This window comes from Schistocerca serialis, chromosome 10 (assembly GCF_023864345.2).
Source record: "Schistocerca serialis cubense isolate TAMUIC-IGC-003099 chromosome 10, iqSchSeri2.2, whole genome shotgun sequence".
Lineage (NCBI taxonomy): Eukaryota > Metazoa > Arthropoda > Insecta > Orthoptera > Acrididae > Schistocerca > Schistocerca serialis.
In genome coordinates this window covers 161664953-161690394 of record NC_064647.1, presented here as the reverse complement: position 1 = coordinate 161690394, position 25442 = coordinate 161664953, and the positions used below count along the sequence as shown (strand labels likewise).

Here is a 25442-nt window from a genome sequence, read left to right as displayed (position 1 = left end):
GTTCAGTTCTATTGAAAATGATTGCAACTGACAATGAAATAATGTGTGTAACTTCAGAAATTTTATTATTCGTGTCACCAAGTTCTTCACATGCTCCATGCCTGCAAATTTAGTACAAAATGCATCCTGATGTAAAGAACAATGAAACCCATCTGTCGAATGTCATAGTTTTTCACTCTTTCATTGTCAACTAAATCTTTAAATTCTTTCTGTGTGGTACCATAATGTTGTGTCAAGTAAAATTTGCAGTATCCGTCACTTATCATCATCATCTTGCAGTTTCCAGCCACTGGCTGGGTCTGTCGGGAACACAAGCCTCTCCATCGTATTCTGTCTTTCCACCATTTCCCCTCTTCCACCTTCGTCCAGTTCTCTCCTCTTCTCATCACACATTTCTTCACTCCCTTCACCCATCTATCTCTTGGTCTTCCTCTGGGCCTCTTCCCCTCCAGTTGCAGATCAAACATCCTCTTTGGAATTCTTCCCTCATCCATTCTCTTCATGTGTCCATACCACTGCAGTCTTGATTTTTCTATCCTGTCCTGTACTGGTTCCTCCTTTAGTCTTTCCCTCACATACACATTTCGTAATCTGTCTCGTCTTGTTACACCCAACCTGCTCCTCTGGAACTTCATTTCACTAGCCTGTATTCTACTTTTGTCGCTTTTGTGCATTACCCATGTCTCACTTCCGTATGCCAATATGGGGACAAAGTAGGTTCGATATATAATTCCCTTGGATTTCTGTGGCACCCCCTTGCTCCAAATAAGCCCCCTAATGCATTTGTAGAACTGCCCTGCTTTTCTGCACCTTTCATTCATTTCCATTGCGTTTCCCCCCTTACTTTCAATCACGCTTCCCAGGTACTTGAAGTTCTCTACCACTTGTAGTTTTTCCCCTCCACAAATTATATCCACATTTGGCCTATTCTTCTTCCTTGTTGTGACGATTATTTCACTTTTCTTTGCAGAGAAATGCATTCCATATTGTGCTGCCATTGCCTCCCAAGCATCTAACTGCTCTTGCACCTCCTTCTCGCAATTTCCCCACAACATCAGGTCATCGGCAAAAAGCACTGCTTTCATTTTATGATCTCCAATTGCATCTGATACTTGCTGTAGGATTTCATCCATAACAATAATAAACAATAAAGGCGAAAGTGCACTTCCCTGTCGCAGCCCATTTTCCAGCTTGAACCATGCAGTACGTTCCCTCCCCACTTTCACACAACTCTCACTTCCCTCATACATTTTTCTGACTTTTCGTGTTATCTCTTCATCTAGCCCTTTTGCGTTCAGCACATCCCAGAGCTTGTCCCTACAGATACTGTCATACGCCTTCTCAATATCCAAAAAGGCCATGATTAAGTCCTTCCCGTACTCATAGTGCCTTTCCTGCAGTTGCCTTACCGCAAATATGAGGTCCGTTGTTGATCTTCCCGGTCTGAAGCCGTACTGCTCCTCTTGCAGTCTACTTCCAATACTGCTTCTTATTCTCTTCTCCAGAATCTTTTCATAGATTTTTCCACAGTGGCATAGCAGGGTGATTCCTCTGTAGTTCTCACATCTCCTTTTATCCCCTTTCTTGAAGATCGGGACTATAATTCCTTTCTTCCAATCCTCAGGAATTCTGTTCTCCTTCCACACCACCCTCAGCACTCTGTATAGCCACTGGGTTCCTACTTCTCCTGCTGCTCGTATCATATCCACTGTTACTTCGTCCCAACCTGGTGCCTTGCCCCCTTTCATCCTCCTTATGGCTTCTTCCACTTCATTCCAAGTTAGATCATCAATTTCCCCACTATTATAATCGTCTGTTGCCTTAGGCTCTCCATCGCTGTTAGTTACCCGCTTGGCGGCATTCAACAGATCTTCAAAGTACTCCTTCCAAATCTTTTTAAGCTCATGCATTTCCTCCACAACTCTTCCATTATTATCCATGATCCTCAGGCACTCGCTTCTGTCGTTCCTCTTATTTCTTACCATGGTGTAAATTACTTTTTTGTTACTGCATAAAATATACTGAGAATTCCCACACACTTTTAATGACTTGTGACGATAGATCACTGGGCTGCCTCTTTTTGTGCAAACACGATCTATCTGGGAAGTCCTTCATACCACGAACAAATAGCGGAGGGTAAACAGCACAGATACCGTGGTTCTGCTGAACTGAGGAGAGTTGTGCTGACAGAAAAATGCCACACAGCAACACTCAATGAAATGTCATGCTGTTCTGGGTACTTTCGAGAAAGAGCAAGCAAAGCCAAGAAAGGTAGCACACCGTGGCCAGCCCTGCCTTAGAGCAACACCACAGGATGGGGTACATGCATGCTGGAGCACTGGAACATTTTGCTGCTTGATGAGATGACATCTAACATGCCAATAAGGCCAAACATGCATTAGGCAAGGAGAACCTAAATGTGGCCTCCGAGATCGTTTTATCTGAACCCCATCATTTTGTGTGTTTGGGGCCACTTTAAAGATGTAATGTATGCCACTCTTGTTAATGAGGTTGAAGAATTGGAATAGAGATTTGCCAAGAATTCCAAAATGATCCAGGTGTGTCTGAAAGGATACGAAACTCACTGCGGCAGAGACAGGTACAGACCCGCATCCGCTTACGAGAACAGCACTTTGAACACCTCTGACTTTAACTACTGTCATGTAACAGTTGTAGTTGTTCATTAAAAACTTCTATACCTCTGCCAAAGTATTTCTAATAACTTTTCTTAATTTGTACAGTATTTGTATCTCTTCCTAACTGGGATGACATTTACACAGAATCAAGTCAGTGGTTGCTGGTAACCACAAAGTCGCTGTTATCTTACAAGTGGTTCATTTACAGAGCCATATTTGCTGAGACAATTTGCTTATAGTATCATGTACTTTCAACTGTATGTTTTTACACCATTAACTATGACACACTCTGTGTAATCAATTTGAAACCTTCACATGTCCCCTGATCTCTTCCACATATATCACCTTCTTTCAAGATTCTTAACCTATGTGTTGCAATTTTAAATTATGCTGTGTGTAAAATTCCTCTTTGTTCCTTCCCCAAGTCCATGTTCTCCTACTATTTTTCCTTCTCTTCCTTTTCCTATTACCAAATTCTAGCCAGGAATCACAATTAATCTGAATAATTGACTTCATCTCATCATACAATCTTTCAACCACTTCATCATCTGCAGAAATAATTGGTTTGTAAACTTGTACTACATCTGCAGTGGATTGAAGACCTCAGATTTTAAGTAGACTTGACAGCACACTGCCCAAACATGGACATTCAAATGTTGGACTATTTTACCCCTAGAACATTGTTCCCAAAAGGACGCCATCATCATTAGGCTCCATAGTAGAGTTGCATGCCCATGAGTATAATAAAAAGTAATGGTTGTAGCTTCCAGCAACTGTTGATGTGCGGTTTGATACAGTTGAGGCTTTTTTTGGCCTTTTGAACTTTTCCACACTAAATGCAGCACTGACAGTCTATTTACCAGGTACAAGTGGAAGACACCACTAGCATTGAAAAAGTAATGAACACTGCCTTCACTTTGGACCCAAGTTTTGCTGTTGTCATCCCGGTCTTCCAGAAACCCCTTGTGCCACGAAAACACCTGTCATTTTGACAGAAAGTAATTCTCAAATGCTGCTCAATCACTTGACGGGTTTTGGCACCAGACTTCCCATTGTTTCACACAGATTTGATTCATACCTTTATTTCAATGTACGTTGGATCGTATCTGGAATCGGACCACACCACACAGCTTCACACAGCGACATGCCCCAATTGTCTGGTGGCTCAGAGAAAGGGGTGGTTGGTCACATTGGAAAGCTAACAGCCCCTACTGACTAGCCCATGTGGGTTAGCATTACTCATTGTTGAACGTTTATTGTGAATGTGCTTAAATTTATTATCAACTTGACGTGTTCCACTACCCAGAAGATTCTTTTTTATGATGAGATTTACAGAACATGAAGTGTGACTGAATGACTCTCATCTGACTCTTAATCTACACAGTACAAGTAAGTATACAGGGTGATTCACGAAGATATGCAAATATTGTAATATGTTATTGTACAAGTAAAACTAAAGAAAAAAGTTTATATAAACATGGGTCTGCAAATGTTTATTATGGAGTTACAGCTAATAAAAGATTTTGTCAGCAATTTAGCAACTATGCTAATGTGAAGCCATCGAAAAACTGTACAAGGTTAAAGTGAAGCAAAATTTCCATTTATTTTGTTGTTATTGGTCTGGTGAGTCTAATAAAACATGTCCCAGACGTGTATCTGCAGTAGTTTTCCAGAACATCCAGAGAAGCAAAGATTATAATAACTGAAACAAGCAACAAAATGTGTTCATACACTTCCAGCTAAATGTGTTGAAGTTGGTGGAGACATTGTTGAATATTTATTGTGAATGTATTGTGAAATTGTATACTGTACAATTTCCTTAACACTGAGCTTTGTTTTTTTCCAGTTTAAAATGAATTTAGGTGTGCCATGGTATTAATAAAAGCAGATTATCTGACAGATTCATACAGTTTCAGTTAACGTTATTACAGTCATTTTTCCAAAATTAAATTCTCTACAACTTCTGTTGAAAACTTTGTGCAATTGTCTGTAATTGAAAAACAAATTGGGCCAAGTAATTAATAAATTAAAAATTTTATGAAATTACTTATTTGCTTCTCTTACATATTTAACTGATACTACCTTATACATACATTTACTAATTAGTAATTTCTGTAAGTAAATATCAAACTAATAAAATAAATATATTAGAATCTGTTTCGGTGCTTCCTTAATGTAGTGTACTCTAAATTCGTATTTTTTTTCCATACCTTGTTTTTTAACTGTGGATAATGTTACAGCAAAGTAATGTCTCTTGCAGCTTTACTATTTGAACTGAGGCAGAGATGATTATGTTCCCAATGCCTGTAATTGTTCTGACTGCTTTGTTTTCCCACATAGATACTGTTTGTGCAGCAGGAACATTGCCCACACATTCATACTGTTAGGCAAAATGGCAGATGGCATAGTAGGGAGACAGAAACTGACTATTACTAACAAATGATTTTAATTTGTATAACAAGTAAGTCAAAATGCGTATGGCATGTAAGACTATGGTTTCTTTTCACTACATTCCTGCAGAGACAAGCTGTGCAACTGATCTAATCTTGCAGAAGCTTCTTTAAGTTAGTTGTAATATTTCCTCAAAGTGCTGAAATGTTCTCAGTGCGGAGTTCTTTTAGCAGTGAACCAATGCTCTTGTACAGACAGTTTTTAGGGCATTATAGACCACCATGTACACCACAACAGATTGTTACTTCTGTTGCTGCAAGGGAAATGTTTTTGTATTATGTTGGTCAGAGTACAAAACAGCTACAAGGGTAATCAAAAAGAAAGGTCTTCAAAGTATTGGAGATGCAGAGAAACTGTTAATGTGGCTGTGGCCCACACCATTGTGATTGGTACTTTCCCCATATCCAAATGACCATCCGCACATCATGCTGGGGTGTTCAGTCTCGGCTTTGGAGCTGTTGAGAATAGAGCTCCTCTTGGATACTTCTGCCCAGTCCAATGTATGCACAGTTATTCAGTTTATGAACACAAAAGGAATCAAATTGATTGAAATTCATTGCCAGTTGCCAAAAGTGTATGTCGAGTCATGTACGGATGTCAAAAACTTTTGCAAATGGTGCAGTGTTTGCAGCTGATCGTACTGAAATCCACTGAGAAGAAAAGAGAGGGAGACCATCAATTTCTGATGATACGGTCATGAAGGTTGAGCTAACTGTGCATAAAGATTGGCAAATTACTCTCAATGCTTTCTCCACTTTGATTCTGTAAGTTTTCTGAGACAACATCAACAGGATTTTAAAGGAAAAGTTCTCAAGCACATGAAGTGTGACATTATATTTTTAGGATGGCATGTCCCACTTTTGAGCTTCCATGATGACAAAAGATGTTCATGACATTTAGTAGTACGTAAGTGTTAGGACATCCCACTCCGCGAGATATTATTACGACATGAGCAGATGGTAGAACAACTCAAATCAATCACAACTACGAGGCAGAACGGTGAGTCAGGGTCTCCACCTGCTGCATAGGCCCATTTGTTCCTTGGCATCAGGCTTTGAAGGTGTATAGAAGAAAAGGAGAAAAAGAGAAAAGGTCATGGCTACAAAGGACACCATGAAAAATGACTGTCAAAATAACTTATGTCAAAATGACTTATATTAAGATGCAGTTGCCGTCTTGATTTGGTCCAAGCAACATCTGTTAAAAGGGTATGTCAACCTGTTGTGATATGAGATTGTATGTTAAGGGAAATAAGGTTTAAAGTTCAGTTGTTTATGCCATTCAAGTAGCTCGGAAGACAATTAATGCTCTCTTTCAGCATCAGTACATGCACTGACTAGCAGGTCCACCTCAGCCAATATCAAGAAAGGCAACTGAAAGAAATTTTATTAAATAAATCTACTGACATCAAACATAAAAGAGTTACAGATCATGCACAGGAAATGTAACACGGGTAATACACCAAAAGCAAACTAATTTGCATTTCAAAAGCCACGAATGACAATGAGTTGATATTTCCCAAAGTATTCTTTGCCGCAATGCAGACAAAAAGGACAACCTTTTGAGACTCAATTGTCACAGCTGACAAAAACTGGACACTACACTCTATACCTGAAACCTAACAATAATTACACAAGTGGCATCATTCCTCTTCACCTGAGCTACTAAAATTCAAACAAAGACAGTCTTCTGGTAAAGTCATGGTAACTATGTTTTGGGATGCCTGCTGGGGCCACAATAAACACTGATAGGTATTGTGAAACTAACTCAGATGGGCAATTGAGAACTGAAGAAGAGAAATGTCGAGCAATGGTGTAAGCATTTTCCACGGCAACACTTGCCGACATTTCAGTCATCGATCCATTGCTCTCCTGCTAGAGACTGAATGGAACATCAGCCCCAACTGTTCCCTAAGCGGAATGAACATTTGGCTGGAAGACAATTCAGCTCTATCACATTATCAACTGAAATGGCTCTGTATATTTTTTTCCACTTGTATTGTAAGATATCAATCTTGTTGCTCTTGCAGATAATAGAAGTATAGGAAAAAAATAGCACTAGTCTCTTACAAATAGGGCTGTCAGTTAAATATCTGTTTGAATTTGTTCAGTATCAACAACTGAATACTTCTCATACAACACCATAACCTGTAATTATAATCTATTCAACCAGTTTAATAGTAAAAGTAGATACTGATCTGGTTTTGTACTAAAAACAGATCACAGCTTGACTCACAAAACCCACACTTTACGCTGAACAGATGGTGTTCATTTTGCTACATTTATCTGTGATTAAATACACATGTAGGTGAACTAAAGATGAAAATATTATTTTATTCTGGGTATTAACACGACTTATAAGTTACGGAATTATTATTTCGGTAAACATGATGTTCACAGCGCATTTCCTAACACACGAATACATTACAAAAACTATATCTGGTGTTAATACAAACCCTCCAAAGAGACCCATTGAGAAAAATAGTATTCAGACAGTAGTATCTAATACACACATTCTTCTTCCACTATCACCCAGTCTAGTTTTTTTTATTAGAAATGAAACTCCTCCAGCTGTACTTAAGATTTTATATTTATTTGACTACTAGTTTCAACGTTGCATCAACGCCATCTTCAGGCCTGTACACTTTGACAAAATCAATTGTGTGTGGCTGAGTACTAGAAGTCCACGGTGAGTCCAATACATGCTCCACATGAATGGTGGGCAGTAACTCATTCTAGTTCTATCACTAGAACCTCTTACCCAATTAGAGGCAGGGCCACCTGTGACAGCAGCCGTGAGGTCTACCAACTTAGCTGCAACCACTGTCCAGCATTCTATGTGGGCATGACGACCAACAAATTACTCATCTGTATGAACGGCCACTGCTATACCGCTGGTTAGAGAGTGTGCTCGACTTCAAAGATAGATTGCTTCACAGCCTGTGCCATTTGGATGTTTCCTACCAACAACAGCTTTTCTGAATTGCACAGTTGGGAACTCTCCCTAGAACATGCCCTTCATTTCGTCAATCCTCGTGGCCTCAACGTTCTACAATCCCTGTACCCACCTACTAAACCCCTTCTATACTCCACTCCAGACTCACAAACTCGTGCTATACCTCAGTGGACTCGCACAGTCCTTTCCCATTTTCTAACACCCCCCCCCCCCCCCCCCTCCCAGGATGGCCACGCCATACTGCAGTTAGCAATCTGCCATTCCCCAAATCCCCACCATATTCCATCCCTACTCTGCTATCCGTCTCCTTCTCCATTCCACTTCTCTTCTGTACAACCATTACTCATCCCAGCCGAGTCCGCTGTTCAATGCAGTTAGGCCCAGCACCCAGAGATGACAGTGTGGAAGATTGTGCGTGAATGGCTGGCTGTGTGTGTGTGTGTGTGTGTGTGTGTGTGTGTGTGTGTGTGTGTGTGTGTTATTCTACATTTGAAGGAGGACTTGTCCAATGGCTTATAATATTATAACAGTATTCTTTCAATGTGTCTGTCTCCCGCTCAGCACCTCCGCTATTTTGAGAGAAGGAGTCTATCCTGTTTCATATTATAATGTAATTGGATAGGTAAAAAATCTACTCACCAAGCGGTGGAAGGAGAACAGACATATAAAAGGTATTATGTATGCAAGCTTTCGGTGCCATTGGCTCCTTCCTCTACAAAAGAGGAGAGAAGGAAAAGGACTGGTGAGGTTTAGGAAAAGGGGTAACATTTGGGAAAGTCACCCAGAATCCTGGGTCAGGGGAGACCTACTGTACGGGATGGGAAGGTCTGGTAAATCTCTTGACCCGGTGTGTTGGGAGATTCTTCCGACCTGTACCCCTTTTCCTAAACCTCACCAGACATTTTCCTTCACACCTATTCCTTCCCCTTCAACCCTTCTGCCAGAAGAAAGAGCCAACAGCTCCGAAAGCTTGCATACATAATACCTTTTACATGCCTGTTCTCCTGCTGCTGCTTGGTGAGTAGACTTTTTATCTTTCCAGTTACATTGTATTTTCAAAAATTGATTATTTTTGTCATTATATTTCATATTATTATATACATATATATACTAACTGGACTAATAATAATCCCTACAAAGGCCTCAAAAGTTTAACATTAAAGGATTCCTGATGCATACACACATTGTTGACAACTTGAGAGAACAGAGTGTAGCTTAAGTGCCGATTACGGAAATGTCTGTCGTGCAAGGGACAATTTAAACTAATTTATTTGGTATAATAAAATACATATTACACATTTCCAGAATTTTATTATACTGAATTACAATGAAATTTTCATGTTGCACATCCCAGAGACTCCTGGGATACGCTGTGTGTAATTCATATAATGTATGTACATGCAGAAAAAGTATCTGTATGTAACATATGAACAAGACATACATTTTAATTTGATTGTAGGTTTTATTTTTAGACTGATTTCACATAAGAAACAGTTTATTTACATGCAATGTAATGGATATTACATTAAATTACCTGACAGAATTACTAGCCAGTAATAACTTTCAGGAGGCGATATATTTAGTACTGCCAATACACATGTATATAAAGAAATGTACATAACACTATACTAGCTTTCAGAACAATTAGTTCTTTCCCTTGGGGTAGGAGAGAGAAATAGGTTGTGGAAAGTTAAAAGGGAATGCGGTTCATTCAAGACTGCAGGATGAGAGGGAGGCAAGATCTAGTGTGAGGATCCAAAGTTGCCCATGTAAGTGTGTCTGCAGGTGATGTCAAAGTAATATGTAACAGAGTGTGTCTAAAAACAATTATGCTCAGATCTATTTTGAGTAATTAACTGTCGGATGTTTTGATGTTACGACAGCTACTGCTGGTAATTTGTTTGGATGATGTTTCAGAGGACCCTGGGTGTCAAGAGCAGTGCCAGTGCACGGCCAAGGCAGCAGTGACGGGCAAGCATACACATCTCACAGCTCCCCATTTTGGACCATTGGCTTCCCGCTGTAGATAATATGAGTACAACACGTAACAAATTAATACTGACGAACAATCAATGATACTTTAAGTTATGTAGGGTTCCGAGCTGAAGCAAAATTGCCAGGTACCAGGTTATGCTTGATAAACTTGAGTTGTCTGAAGACTTGGCCGTCTTACTGCAGTTTGGTGTAAACTGTGAGCTTAAGGGCTCTACTGTTTTATCTGCTGCGAAGCGAGATCTGCTACGAGTGCTGTGTCTGACATCGAATTATTGACAGTTAAATGTCCAGTGGCCACAGGTCAAATATAGTTGAAGAGAGATTGTACATAATTTAGGAGTAAAGGACACCACTCACTGGACAGTAGAAGCGGTGATTCATTGACAGCCACACAAAAATGACTGAAAGTTTGCTAACTTTCAGACAAATTGTGCAACGTGCCTGCGTGTGTCCGCATATGTGCTCGTGCCCACATACGCACACATCCCAAAAGCTAGGACAGTGTTGTGTACTTTTACTTTTGTGTGTGTACCACTTCTTTGAAGCAAATATTGGACAGTTATTTTGCCCATAGTTTACGAGTTCTTTCGGTTGAATTTTCCTTTGGATACAACGAACATCATATTAACTGCTCTCTGCACTCTGTTCCCTGCTGATGTACCTCAGTTAGTCAGTCACAAAACTAACTTTCACCAGATGTACCTCAGTTAATCGGTCTCAAAACTAACTTTCATCATCTTTTTCTGTAATAACAATTACCACATTCACAAAGCGTGCAATGTTTCTCAGTCGCTGCTTCATACGCTATGCAGACACATATACTCTAATAGGGAAGAAAGCTTTCTCGCTTTCAAGATTTCGCTGCTTCTTTTGGTTTTCTGAATCCACTTGCTGGAATTGTATCTGCTTTGTACATTTCAATGAATAATAGGAGAGCTCTTCTTAAGTCCCAGTCAGCAGTATCCAGGCAGCTGAAAAGAAAAAGAGTGTTATTTACTACGTAAGGTAGAACCTTCCTAAACATTAATGAGAGCTTGTTTTTATATTTATTGCACAACATCTATGCATGTCTATACAAAAAAGCAAGTATCCAAACAAATTACAAGAGGCATTCAACAAGTAACGCAAAACTGTTTTTTCTCAGCCAGTTTCAGTTTGTTGTGGGACATTGTGGAATATTCCTGCTTCAGCACCTACAGTTTAATGAACTTCTGATAGAGAGCAGTGGTATATGTAGCCTTAAAAATGGCATCTGTAACAGAGGTGCATTCCAAGCACAGAGCTCTCACTGAATTTCTCTTGGTGGAAAACTAGACTATCGCAGATATTCACAGGCACTTGCAAAATGTCTACGGAAACTGTGCAGTGAACAAAGGCATGATGAGTCACTGGATGAGATATCTGTCACCATCACAACAAGGTCACACAAATCTGTCCAGTCTCCCCCTCCCGTGTGCCAGCCGCATGCACACAGCTGCAGCTCCTGTGATGCTGAAGCCTGTGGACACTCATTCGAATTGATCAACAGATCACAATCAAACACCTCTCTGTGTAACTGGATCTCTCTGTTGGCAGTGATGATACACTCACGAAACTTCACTGGACTACAGCTCGGATCACGGACCTTCCGACTTCCATCTGTTTTGCCCAATGACAGATGCACTCCACGAGAAGCAGCACTTGAATGATGGTGAGATTACAGATGCAGCAAGACATCGGCTCTGATGTCGACCAATAGAGTGGTACTGCGCAGGCAAACAGGTTCTCCCAATAAAATTGCATAAGGCTGTCACACTGAATGGAAATTATGTTGAAAAGCAGGGTTTTATAGGCAAATGAGTGAGGAATAATATGATGTATTGGAATCCTGAATAAAACAACCTACTTTCGGGAAAAAAGTCTTCAATTACTTATTGAATACCCTTTCTATACGGGAAATTTAGTAAGTACTCAAGTTATGAATGGAGATGCCATTTTTTCCAAAGCAAATTATTTATTTTTCTTCTACTAAAGCTAAATGATTACTCAACATTTCACACTCGAGTGCTTAGTAGAATGTGCATAGAACCAGTTTCAGACTATATCGCCAATATTCAATTTTCAAAGAGCACATGGAAGAAATGAATACCTAAACTTTCTGTGAGAGAACTGACGATAGACTTGTGGCTGACCTGAGGCCCACACACACTTGACTTTGGCTTTGTCCAGCCATTAATTCACAGTAAAATTTTAAACTCATTTCTTTCTGTGTCTAATAGTGGCACTAAAGATTCTTGTTCATTATTTATCTTTAAGGCTTTTTGCTGTGAAGAAATTTCATTTTTTTTTTTTTCTTTTTCTTTTTTCTTTTTTTTCCATTTTACAGATGGTCCTCACAATTTGTGATTCATAGACTTTCCCTTATTCTAACATGATGGTATCTTCTCCCTGTGTAGGTGAGAGTCAACAAAATATTTTGACTTTTGGAGATGATGGTTAACGATTGAAATTTCTTGGAAAGACCTTGCTACAACAAAATATGCCTTTATTTTAATGATTACACCCCACGTAGCTTATCATATTCGTGATTCCACGTTGAACTCTGTTTGGTAAGGATCCTATACTATGGAGCAATACTCCCTCACAGGTCAGACAAGCCTAGTGTAGAAAGTCACTTTAGCAAACTGGTTGCACCTTATAAGAGTTCTACCAATAAAATTCTGTGTCTGGTCTCCCCTCCCACAATATATTCTATGTGATAGTCTCAACTTAAGTTGTTTGTAATTATAATCCCCATGTATTCTATTGAGATGAAAACCATGAAATTTGTTTGATTTTAGTGTAACTGAAATTTAATGCATTTTTTCAGTACACTCTTTTTAGTATTCAGCATCAACTGCCACTTGTTGCATCATGTAGGTGACTTCTCTAAATCATTTTGTCATTATTTTTGATCTTCCTATGACTTTATTACATGATAAATAACAGTATCGCCTGCAAACACTCCGAGAGGGCTCCTCAGATTGTCTCTTAAATTGTTTATATGAATCAAGAACTGCAGATGACCTATGACACTTCCTTGTGGAACCTCAGATATACTTCAGTTCAAAAGTCTTCTGGAAATCTAGAAACATGGAATTAACCAGTGTTGACAGCACTCATTACTTCATGTGAATACAGAGCCAGTTGTTTTCACAAGAATGATATTTTCAGGTTCCGTGCTGGTTATGTTTCAATAGAACCTTTTCTTAAAAGATATTTCATTATATGGGAATACAGTTTATGTACACTCTCCTTTTAGGAATACACACTTTTATTATGTCCTCCACCTTTTTGGTGACAGAAGTAAGTTTTGTAGCTGTTAACTTCTGCATACTTAAACTATGTGCAGTGTCACTTTGCTACATAAATGTATTACAAACTTTATATTTAATGCATACCTTTAAAATTGTTGCATTTTTAGTGGCCATCTGTAAGAAATTGTCATACTGCTTTAATGTAAAATTATGCTATTTAACACCAGCAAGACACAGTGATTAAGTGAATGTATATAGTGCCCACTGCTTTCTCATTCTTCTCATCGCTTAAGCTTCCGTAGTATCAAGCGGAAGGTTTTCTTTTTAGTGATGTTGTTTTAGCTTATATTTGGTCTTCTTTCCCCTTGCATTTGTAACAGTGATCTTTTGTAAACAGAACTCTACTTCTGCACACTGAATTTTTTTATTTACTCCGTCAGCAAATGTATTAGTAATTTTATACGTAATGTATATCTGTAAATCTATTATATTCTTAATAGCCTTGTAAAAGAAATTTCATGTTTGCTTTAATACAAAACACTGTTGTTCAACACAACCAAGATGCAGCTCTTACGCACATGCATTTGGCGCCCTCTGGAGCTCAAATTTTCCTGGTCGCTTGAGCCTTTATACTTATAGCAGTTGGCCTTAGTCTCTGGTGTCAGGTACACGTGGCTTATGCAAATATTTTATCCTGTGACACCTATTACAATTTTATGTTGACAAGAGCCTCTACCTATGGGCACTTAATAGTGAGCATTCATGAAGCACAATGTATGTAATCTGGCTACCATTTAAAGCCACTGCTTATGATAATTTTTGTTTTGTCAATCTTCTTTACGAAAGGAGCCGCTCGGCTTCATCTAATCTAATGTACCATCATGTGGTGTAACACGTGAGTATGCTTATGTCATGAATATTTTTCTATTAATAATTTATTATGTTTGTAAAAATAACTTTGTAACTGGTTGTATACATTTTTAGGGTCCACTACTTCTGAAGAAGCTATTTTTACAAATATTGAAACCTAGGTCAAGGGTTAACAAAACCTTTATTTGCAACCGGTTGGCTGATTTTTCAACCTATTCAGATTTGCACAGCTGCTGTTTCGCAGCCCTGTTTAAGATTTTGATTTCCCTAACATCCTGGCTGTGTTTTGAGCTACTCCTATAATATGTGCACCTGTCTTGAAGATCACACCATTATTCGAGTAGATTTTTTTCATCTTTAAGGCATGTTTAGGAGCAAGAAGAAATCACAGTGAGGTATAAGGAGCAGTCAAAAACTTTCTGTTCAAAGACTGTACAGTCGAGAATTGGTATTCCACTCACACAAAATAACTTTGAGCATTGAGGCAATCATCCCACCAATGCACCAGCTTGAAGATCCCCATTTGTAAAACACCATGTCCTACTCCATAAAGAAGTCTGTAACAGCCAACTGCACATTCTCACCTGACAGGAATCACTGTGCCCTCAAAGATTTTTTTAAAGGGATCGAAGGCATGACATTAACATGGGGAGAGACCAGGACTTTAGGGCGGTTGGTGAAGTGTCTCCCACTTGAGTTGGACCAAGAGGCTGGCCTCCCACATCAACTGTAGTCTTGTGTCGAACTGTGACCAGCATGGAACTTGGTGCACCATTCCCCAAAGGCAGTTTTCAACAGATTTGCTACCTCAGATCCATTCTTCATTTTCCAGTGGACATCTAATGGTGCTTGTCATTAGGCAGCCTACAAAATAATACCAGCATGATGGCGTCATTTGGACAAATCTGGTAATAATGTCACCATATTCACGTTCCTATATTTCCTGCACGCATGTCAGAAAGAGACAAATGCCACACTAATTCCTTACTTGCATGTCAAAGCTTACATATGCACACCGAGTCACGTTATGTTGCATATACACTGCAGCAATGCTCTCAAATAAAAACTTGTAGATCACCCCTTATAACCTGGAGAGTACTGGGGTACGCACCAGCAATTCTTGATGTAATTTGTGCTGTTTTTCAGGGACATGAATGTACTGGTTTGCTGTTGTAATGAAACAGTAGTTTCTTACTTTCAAAGAAGACCATGTTTCCTTTGGTTTCTAGCTGAACTGATCCAGTACTTCATAGTAGTATTTTCCATTGATAACTTTTCTTTTTCAAAGAATGCTATGAGCATTACATCCTTCACATCCCACAAAAATGTCTTCACAACTTTTTCTACTGATGCCTTCTTTGAAGCAGACTAATCACATGTCATTGATTGTCTTCACTGTTCCTTGGTTTCTTGCAGTGGTGAAAATATGTACTGACAGGGCATTTCATACACTGTGGGTAATAATAGACTCAGCTGTATGAAAACACAGAGCTACCTGAAGTAATTGTACCATCATAAGTTAATGGATAATAGTGAGTCTGTAAAGTTCAAAGTATGCTGTGAAAGAAGAAACTGAGTTTTTGTTAAATGTCTTGCAAAAATATGTAGAGGAACTACAACTGAAGCTAATTCATGGGAAATCAGCCTTCTGATAGGTTTTATGACTCGTTTGAGAATTTTTTTCAGTTTTCAGAAAAATCAACCCCATTGGCCCTCATTCAATGGAAATTAGAAGAATAAAATGATGCTTTCCAATGCAATCACAGCAATGGGTACTAGGCATACAAAGGCAATGCTACTTCATTTTGTTGGCAGTAGGCCATAATTGTTGTTGCAGCTCACAGACACAAAAAGGAAAGGAAGTCAAAACCAGTCACCAGAGTTATAATCTCATTCCTAGTTTATTGATATCAATATGGAAAGAAAGCCACAAAACACCCTATGCATATCGGATTTTGCATCACCAACTAGCCCCCCCCACAAACACACACACAAGGGTGTATTTCAGGGCTCAATGACAGATAATCAAAAACCCTGGCAGAGAATGTAATTCAGTACTTCCAGTCCTGGGTGGTACTGAGTCATGAGAGGACTGCTCCCTCGTGGCCAAACAGTGGGTATGTGGGAGTGACAGGTGACTGCTGATACAAGGCATAAGAGATCTGTTTCTGGACCAGGTACACTCTCTCTCTCTCTCTCCCTCTCTCTCTCTCTCTCTCTCTCTCTCTCTCTCTCTCTCTCATCCCCCCTCTCCATGTGTGTGTGTGTGTGTGTGTGTGTGTGTGTGTGTGTGTGTGTGTGTGTGTTTTGCATGCGGGCGTGCACGTGGTTGGGTGCGCGGGCGCACATATGTCATTTGACCAACAATCAAACAATCTAAATTACTCTACTGACAACACAGTTAGGAAAATTCATACAGTACACTATGTCATCAAAAGTATCCGGACACCTGGCTGAAAATGACTTACACGTCTGTGGCGCCCTCTATCGATAATGCTGGAATTCAATATAATGTTGGCCCACCCTTACAGATAATGACAGCTTCTACTCTCCCAGGTGCTGGAACGTTTATTGGGGAATGGCAGCCCATTCTTCATGGAGTGCTGCACTGAGGAGAGGTATCGATGTTGATCGGTGAGGCCTGGCATCCATTATAGGGATGTTATTGTCGTGTAACCACTCCGCCACAGGCCATGCATTATGAACAGGTGCTCAAGTGTGTTGAAAGATGCAATTGCCATCCCCAAATTGCTTTTCAACAGTGGGAAGCAAGAAAGTGCTTAACACATCAATGTAGGCCTGTGCTGTGATAGTGCCATGCAAAACAACAAGGGGTACAAGCCCCCTCCATGAAAAACACGACCACACCGTAACACGACTGCCTCCAAATTTTACTGTCGCCACTACATACGCTGGCAGATGACATTCACCAGGCATTTGCTATACCCACACCCTGCCATCCAAGCGCCACATTGTGTACAGTGGTTTGTCATTGGACACAATATTTTTCCACTGTGCAGTCGTCCAAGGTTTACACTCCTTACACTGAGCGAGGTGTCTTTGGCATTTACCAGAGTCATGTGTGGCTTATGAGCAGCCACTTGACGATGAAATAAAAGTTTTCTCACCTCCCACCTAACTGTCGTAGTACTTGCAGTGAATCCTGATGCAGTTTGGAATTCCCGTGTGATGGTCTGGATATATGTCTGCTTATTACACATTATGACCCTCTTCAACTGTCGGCGATCTCTGTCAGTCAACAGACGAGGTCGGCCCATACACTTTTGTGCTGTACGTGTCCCTTCATGTTTTCACTTCACTATAACATTGGAAACAGTGGAGCTAGGGATGTGTAGGATTGTGGAAAACTCATGTAAGACGTATGACACAAATCACACCCAATCACCTGACCACATTTGAAGTCTGTGAGTTCCACAGAATGCCCTATTCTGCTCTTGCACAATGTCTAATGACTAGTGAGGTTGCTGATATGGAGTACCTGGCAATAGGTGGCAGCACAATGCACCTAATATGAAAAACGTACGTTTTTGGGAGTGCCGGATACTTTTGGTCACATAGTGTATGTACAGTGCTTATCAGTAGCTGCTGAAGAGAGAAACTGAATGTAGCATATAAGCCGGATCAAAAAATATAAAAAAATAGGATTAATTTTGAAAAAAAGAAAAAGGGGGGGGGGGGGGGGAAGCGGGAAGCTCATTCTCAATAGAAAAAAAAGGTCACATTACCCACTTAGAAAAACAGTCCTATGTAAAGTCGCTCTTAACCACTTTTTTATATTTTATTATACAGATAAATAACACAGGCATGGCAGACTTCTAATCACAGTCTTCCTTGATGTTACTGTTAACTTAACATCTGGTAGTCATTCATCAGTTTCAATATATTTGTCACTCTCCTACCAAGAACTCCAAGCATGTCATCATCCAGGACATTGAACACTGCACCGTTTCTTGAACCACACTTCTTGAAAGCTTTACTATTAGATGCGCTCTTTGCATCAGGAATAACTAAGTGTTTGACACTTGCACCATAACTGTGACTAATTCGGAAGTTTGTTGATGATTTTCTTTCTTTACTAAACTTCATCCTTTAGAGAAAAACTGTGCCTGTTCTGCCACATAAAACAATGGAACAGTCACTACATAATGAATTGTTAACAGTCATAGATAGTTAAACTGCTGCCTTATATACAATGGTCAGCTTCCAAACACTAGTAATACGGTTGCTCTGTTTTGAACTAAGGAACAGGCACTGCAGTTAACAGGTTTTTGTGATCCAATAATATAGTGGTATTTGTAGAGTCACACACTCATTTTTCTTGGTCAAATTTTTGGTAGCCATTACAGTTTACATTCAGATCAATACAGTAATTTGTTTGCTTTGCCTCACACAAAATATCTTTCAGGTTCTCTTTGCACAATAAATTACTTGCATGCTAATGAGTGCTCAGCTGAATTGTTGTTTCCATTTTGTGGACAATATTTCAACGACCATTCCTGCCATCTTCTTCACGTGCTGCGAGTTGTTTTGTTATGCATACTCGGTGCCTGAACTCCAACCGGACTCTGAACTGCAGTTGGTCTCATGTTGCTATTTATAGATGAGTTCAACTCCTTCCACCAAATAGGATATTTGATGCAATTTTGTTTTGCAGAGCCCACACAGGTATTCTGTGAAATGTACATTCTCTTGGCGCTTCGCAGTGACTTGTCTGACTGAAACAAAAGCTATCAACAAATGCTATCTCAAATACAATCATGAAATGAAATATGGTGAGACCAGAAACACAATGCAAATATTAAGTACAATGGGAGAGTGTAATTAAGGAGTCCTTCAAAATAAAGATGTCGCAAAACCTAATAAACAGAGACAGATTTCAATTTAAACAAGGTTTGGGGTCTGGCACTCAATTTAAGATATTACCAGCCAGCAAATACATCACAGATGGGACATGTTGACAGGATGAGCAATTCCTGGAATATAAGTCCAGTCTCTGAAAAACAAAATAGCATCAAAGAGCATTAGTGGGCGTCGGGAGTCGAACCCGGCTACAAATAGTGATGCAAGACTAACAATAGCCCACAGTCTGGCAGGAGTCTATGCAATGAGTACACGTAACAGCACAGCTTGCAGCAGCTGCAGAAGATCACTGGGTTAGTCGCCAAAATACTGTAGACTAGCAAATGTGGCAATGTTTCGTAATTGCTAAATATGTATTGGAATTGAATAAATGTCCACCTTCTCCCTGTCCATCGCCTTCTCTCTCTCCCTTTGTACAGTCCTCCTTCCCCATCTCTCTATCTATATCCTCCTCCACTCTCTTCACCCATCTCCTCCTCCCACTCTCTCCATCTCCTTTTTCCCCTCCCCCTCTCTCCATCTCTTCCTCCCCCTGCCCCACCCCCACCCCACCCTCCCTCCTATCTTCTAACTTTATTCCAAATGAAACCTTGAAATTAATTAAGATGAATGGGTAAATCAGCCAGGGTCATTGGTATGTGGGGCACAAGAGAGATTTCTCCACCTGCTGGACCTGTAAGAATGGCAACTTCAATGACAGAATTTTTCACAGTTTTAATCTGCGAACTTGTATGATCACAAAGTTTCAGAAGATTCATATTACCAAGTAGTATTCTAATCACAGGCCAATAAGCTATACATACAACACTCCTGTTTTCTGTTAAAGGAAGAGAAAAAAAACGAAACTATACATTTTACAGCACAGTCTAGCATTTTTTTCCCTCTGCCAGTTTCAACAGAAACCCTGTACACTGTTGTTTAAAGAAAATATAGCCCGTGTCCTTCTGAATGTTTATTAGAGCACCATGTAAAACTCTGAAGCAAATCAGTTAAAAACTTTTAGAGATTTTTGCTAACAATGTTTTCGCACCCTGCCAGAAAAAAATTCAACAACTTCAAGGACAAGGTCACTTTATTGACAAGTGAAGTGAAAGGTAGTTCATCATTGTGGGAGCATATGAGAAATTCAAACAAAATTAAATGCACGTCACAGTAAATGGTACCCAAAGAGTCATGTCATTACACAGAGTATCCCTCACCCTCCCTCTCACACAAAAACAATCGTAAAGGTGCCAAATGGCATCCTATGACAGACTGTCCCAAGCGTATTGCCCTTGCAGGTCCTGGAGAACAAGATCCCACTTCACCATGTCCCATACACATTCATCTGGTGAGTGATCTGGTGATCTTGCTAGCCTGAAAAGTACTAGTATGAGGGTGGTTTGAAAAGTTCTCGAAATTATCATGAGAGGTCAGCTCTAGCACAACGAGTTGTTCACGGGATATTCATTGGACTGCTGCCTGTAAACATGTGCCACGTCAATCCTTTCGGAAGATAGCTGTGGCGGTGATGAGGCTCTGTTGTTGTTCCCACGTAGTGATTCGCGAAGATGTAAAAATCGAGATTCGAGCAGTGATTAAGTACTTCGTAAAGAAAGGTATGAAAGCAAAGGACATTCGTGCTGATTTCCACAATACACTGGTGGATTCTGCTCCTTCATATTCGACTGTTGCCAAGTGGGCAAATGAATTAAAATTTGGTCGGGAGAGCTCAGATGACGATCTGTGCAGTAGTAGGCCAAGAAGTGTCACTACTCCAGAATCATTGTAAAAGTGCACAAAATGGTCACAGAGGATTGCCGATTGAAAGTGTGTGAAATTGCTCACCATTGCCAGATGTCATCTGAAAGGGTATATCACATTTTAACTGAAGAATTATAAACGTAAAAATTATCTGCAAGAGGGGTGCCACGACTCTCGATGCTGTGCCCGCACACACGTGCCATCGCTGTGGTAAAATCACACGAACTAAAGAAAGAATTGTTGTCACACCCATCTTACTCACCTGATATGGCTCTGGCAGACTTTCATCTCTTCCCAAAACGGATGAAGATTCACTTCAAACAAAGAATTGATAGCTGGAGTTGACAACTATTTTGCAGGCCTGGAGGAAACTTTTTTTTTCAAGATGGGATCAAGGCACTGGAACATTGTTGGGGCGAGTGCATTAATCCACAAGGAGACTACATAAAAAAATAAATAAAAAAGTTTCAGTGACGTAAGTGCTTTTTTCTATTTCATTCCGAGAACTTTTCAACCACCCTCATACACCACAAAGAACACTTGATGTCGCAGCAGCTGTAACTGGAAGTAAACTGTCCTGTCAAAGAAATAGCAGGTGCACAGGGATGACAGCCCGTGCATTGTAGCAGCACTCATTACTTTAACCTGCAGAAACATCAAATGTGACTGCAAATTGTAACTGATGGACTCTCCCACCCTAAAGCTTCGGACGGGACCAGTGTGTCACGAGTGAATGCACTCTGGAGTATACAGATAACCACATCTACAGCACACGTGTGTAAGTCCACCACTCACATATAGGGAGAACTTACGCCCACCACTGAAGACAACAGAATACCATTCCATTCTCCAGTCCACTGTTTCACATAACCAGAGCGCTAGTGGTATCTAGCCAGATTCACAGGTGTTCTCAGTAGTGCTATAAGCAGACTGTTCCCAGTGGTTCCTAATGACACGGAAGGTACAACAGGTGCACAGATTTCCCAGATGTGGGAATGTTCCACAGACCACTGTTGAAAGCAGTGACACATCACCGAAACATTGTGTCCGAAATGAGCAGCAATTCATCAAAACGTCCGTCTAGCTTCCCACAGGCCTACAATGCGACCCTATTCAAACAGCTAGAGCTGTTCAACAGTAATATGGACTCATCAGAGGGGCACGGTTGTACCCCTGAATGACTGTTGCACACACTGTTCACCTCTAAACTCAGCACAGATACTGCCTGCAGAGTCAAAACATACAGTGCACAATCCTCCCGAGCACCGTCTAGTTGCCGATGACCGTAACAAATGTATCACTAACACTACGACCACAAAGTATGCACTTATCATCCCCTCATGCCACTGAAAACAGTTCTTGATGGTATTGCATTTTTTACAGCTGTCTATTTTCAAAAACATACAGGCTAGTCACAAACGGTGTGAAAAGCTTGCAAGGTGCAAGGGTATTACAGGGTAAGTTGTGTGGAGAAATAATTGTTAAGAAAAGAATTCGATACATTGCACCATTTCTGATTTAATTAGCACTGAAGTTAGCCAATCAGGTCATTTCACACGCAAATCGCGCACCCTGCCAGATACAGTTAGTGTCAGTTTTCCTCATAGCGTAGATGACAGAGCACGAGACTGCTCAGCCGTTGGCTCAGGTTGGATCCTTGCCTCCGATCCGTGTCCAATTTTTGTATTGCTCTCCTGTTTAGCTTTAGGAAACTACACGAAGAACATGTGTGGTACCTGCCTCTCTGGCAGGATGCTCAAATTTGTCACACACAATGATCACACTGGCTAACTCCAATGTTAATTAAATCAGAAATGGCACAATGCATTAAATTTTTTTCTTAGCAATTATTTCTCAGCACAACATATCCTGTGATACCCTTACAAGCCTTTCACGTTGTTTCTAATCACCCTGTATATGGCATATGTCCAGCTGACTGTTTATTAGTGTACTACATAAAAATTTGAAGTAAATCCATCAAGAATGTTTTGTGATTTTTGGAAACAACATTAAACAATGTACAGGGTTATTACAAATGATTGAAGCGATTTCACAGCTCTACAATAACTTTATTATTTGAGATATTTTCACAATGCTTTGCACACACATACAAAAACTCAAAAAGTTTTTTTAGGCATTCACAAATGTTCGATATGTGCCCCTTTAGTGATTCGGCAGACATCAAGCCGATAATAAAGTTCCTCCTACACTCGGCGCAGCATGTCCCCATCAATGAGTTCGAAAGCATCGTTGATGCGAGCTCGCAGTTGTGGCACATTTCTTGGTAGAGGAGGTTTAAACACTGAATCTTTCACATAACCCCACAGAAAGAAATCACATGGGGTTAAGTCGGGAGAGCGTGGAGACCATGACATGAATTGCTGATCATGATCTCCACCACGACCGATCCTTCGGTTTTCCAATCTCCTGTTTAAGAAATGCCGAACATCATGATGGAAGTGCGGTGGAGCACCATCCTGTTGAAAGATGGAAGTCGGCGCTGTCGGTCTCCAGTTGTTGAATGAGCCAATTTTCCAGCATGTCCAGATACACGTGTCCTGTAACGTTTTTTTCGCAGAGGAAAAAGGGGCCGTAAACTTTAAACCGTGAGATTGCACAAAACACGTTAACTTTTGGTGAATTGCGAATTCGCTGCACGAATGCGTGAGGATTCTCTACCGCCCAGATTCGCACATTGTGTCTGTTCACTTCACCATTAAGAAAAAATGTTGCTTCATCACCGAAAACAAGTTTCACACTGAACGCATCCTCTTCCATGAGCTGTTGCAACCGCGCCGAAAATTCAAAGCGTTTGAGTTTGTCATCGGGTGTCAGGGCTTGTAGCAATTGTAAACGGTAAGGCTTCTGCTTTAGCCTTTTCCGTAAGATTTTCCAAACCGTCGGCTGTGGTACGTTTAGCTCCCTGCTTGCTTTATTCGTCGACTTCCGCGGGCTACACGTGAAACTTGCCCGCACGCGTTCAACTGTTTCTTCGCTCACTGCAGGCCGACCCGTTGATTTCCCCTTACAGAGGCATCCAGAAGCTTTAAACTGCGCATACCATCGCCGATTGGAGTTAGCAGTTGGTGGATCTTTGTTGAACTTCGTCCTGAAGTGTCATTGCACTGTTATGACTGACTGATGTGAGTGCATTTCAAGCACGACATATGCTTTCTCGGCTCCTGTCGCCATTTTGTCTGAAGTGTGGCTTCAGCCGAACAAAACTTTATGAGTTTTTCTACGTATCTGTAGTGTGTCGTGACCATATGTCTATGAATGGAGCTACAGTGAATTTATGAAATCGCTTCAATCATTTGTAATAGCCCTGTATTGTCTTTATCTGCACTAGTACCTGGGCCTTCTGGATCCTCCCCTTCACCAAAAGTTTTTCAGAACTGTGGATATAGGAGTTATCCTTACAACACATACTCCGCTACTGTAACTATCCTGGCCTCAACTTACAGTAACACCATCCACCCAACAGTTCCACTCACCCTGTCCATCATCTCCTCCCCATAATCATCTCCCACCTTCTTCGTTAGCTGACCTCTGTCAATTAACCTGCTCATCTTTCCTCCCTGCACCACTACCTCCTAACCTGCACCTATTGACATTCTTGTCCCTGCACACTCCACCAGATAGTGTCGTACACTACTACCTTCCCCTTTGCCTTCCCCACCCTCACCAGACTGCTGCTTCCATCCCATGTGATAGTTGCATTCTGGCCTGAGCTGGCAGTCATGTGCCTGGGTATGTGTATGAATAGTGTGTGTTTCTCTGTTTCTCTTTTACTGATGAAGGCTGTGCCCAAAATCCTCAAGTAAGTGTCTTAATTGTGCCTGTCTGCAACTTAACATGTCATCTTTATGAAAATACTGTTAGCACAAATCTTGAAAAGTACTTGACCGATTTAATTCAATTTTTTACACAATACTGTAATAGACATTCAGACGGACATGTGCTACATATTTCTTAAACAACGGTGTACTGGTTTTCTGTTAAAACTGACTGCGACAAAGAAAACACTGTACTGTGCACTGCTGTGTAAATGTGTGGTTTTGTTTCTTTCCCACAGTCAGACAAGTGGTTTCTCCCATACATTGTCTTTCTCATTGCATATATTACCAAAATAATAATAATAATAATAATAATAATAAGGTGGTACAGGGATGGTCCAAAGAGTATGAATGAGCTAATATGAGCACCACATCTCTGGAGCTCATGTTCTGGCACACGCATTGTATTTTGTTACCCCGTCACCCACACTGTATAGGATGAATCACATAAGAAGCAATACCCCTTTTTATTTTGTGAATGGTTACACATGTCAAAACACAGTTTTCAGCAAACGTTAAGAGCATCAAGGGACACACATTTTTTGTTTAGTTAACTTTTTAGTGCTGGTGTCAACTGAGATATTGAAGTAAGTACTTTTTTTACAATGGAACCGTATACTTTTTACAACTGCATCTGATAGCTATTTAAAAGACAATTACAGTCATATAGCCTTCTTGAATGTTGACATTGAAACCTGTAGCACAAAAATTCAAGAAATGTCCTAGAATCTGAGAGCACAGTGGCCGGAATCGGCATTAGCTGTGCAAACACCACCAAGCAGAGCTCTCATACTATGCTG

At 40.4% G+C, this 25442-nt stretch overlaps 1 protein-coding gene across 1 annotated transcript in view; it reads right to left on the bottom strand.

The window, feature by feature from the left end:
* Positions 1 to 9333: 9333 nt before the first annotated feature.
* LOC126425315 (nuclear RNA export factor 1-like) overlaps positions 9334 to 25442 on the bottom strand; it is a 128070-nt gene continuing 111961 nt past the window's right edge. The window contains exon 14 of the mRNA XM_050088295.1: positions 9334 to 11008. Within this exon, the coding sequence (XP_049944252.1) occupies positions 10888 to 11008 (121 nt within the window). The 3' untranslated portion in view covers positions 9334 to 10887. The remainder of the gene's footprint in view (positions 11009 to 25442) is intronic.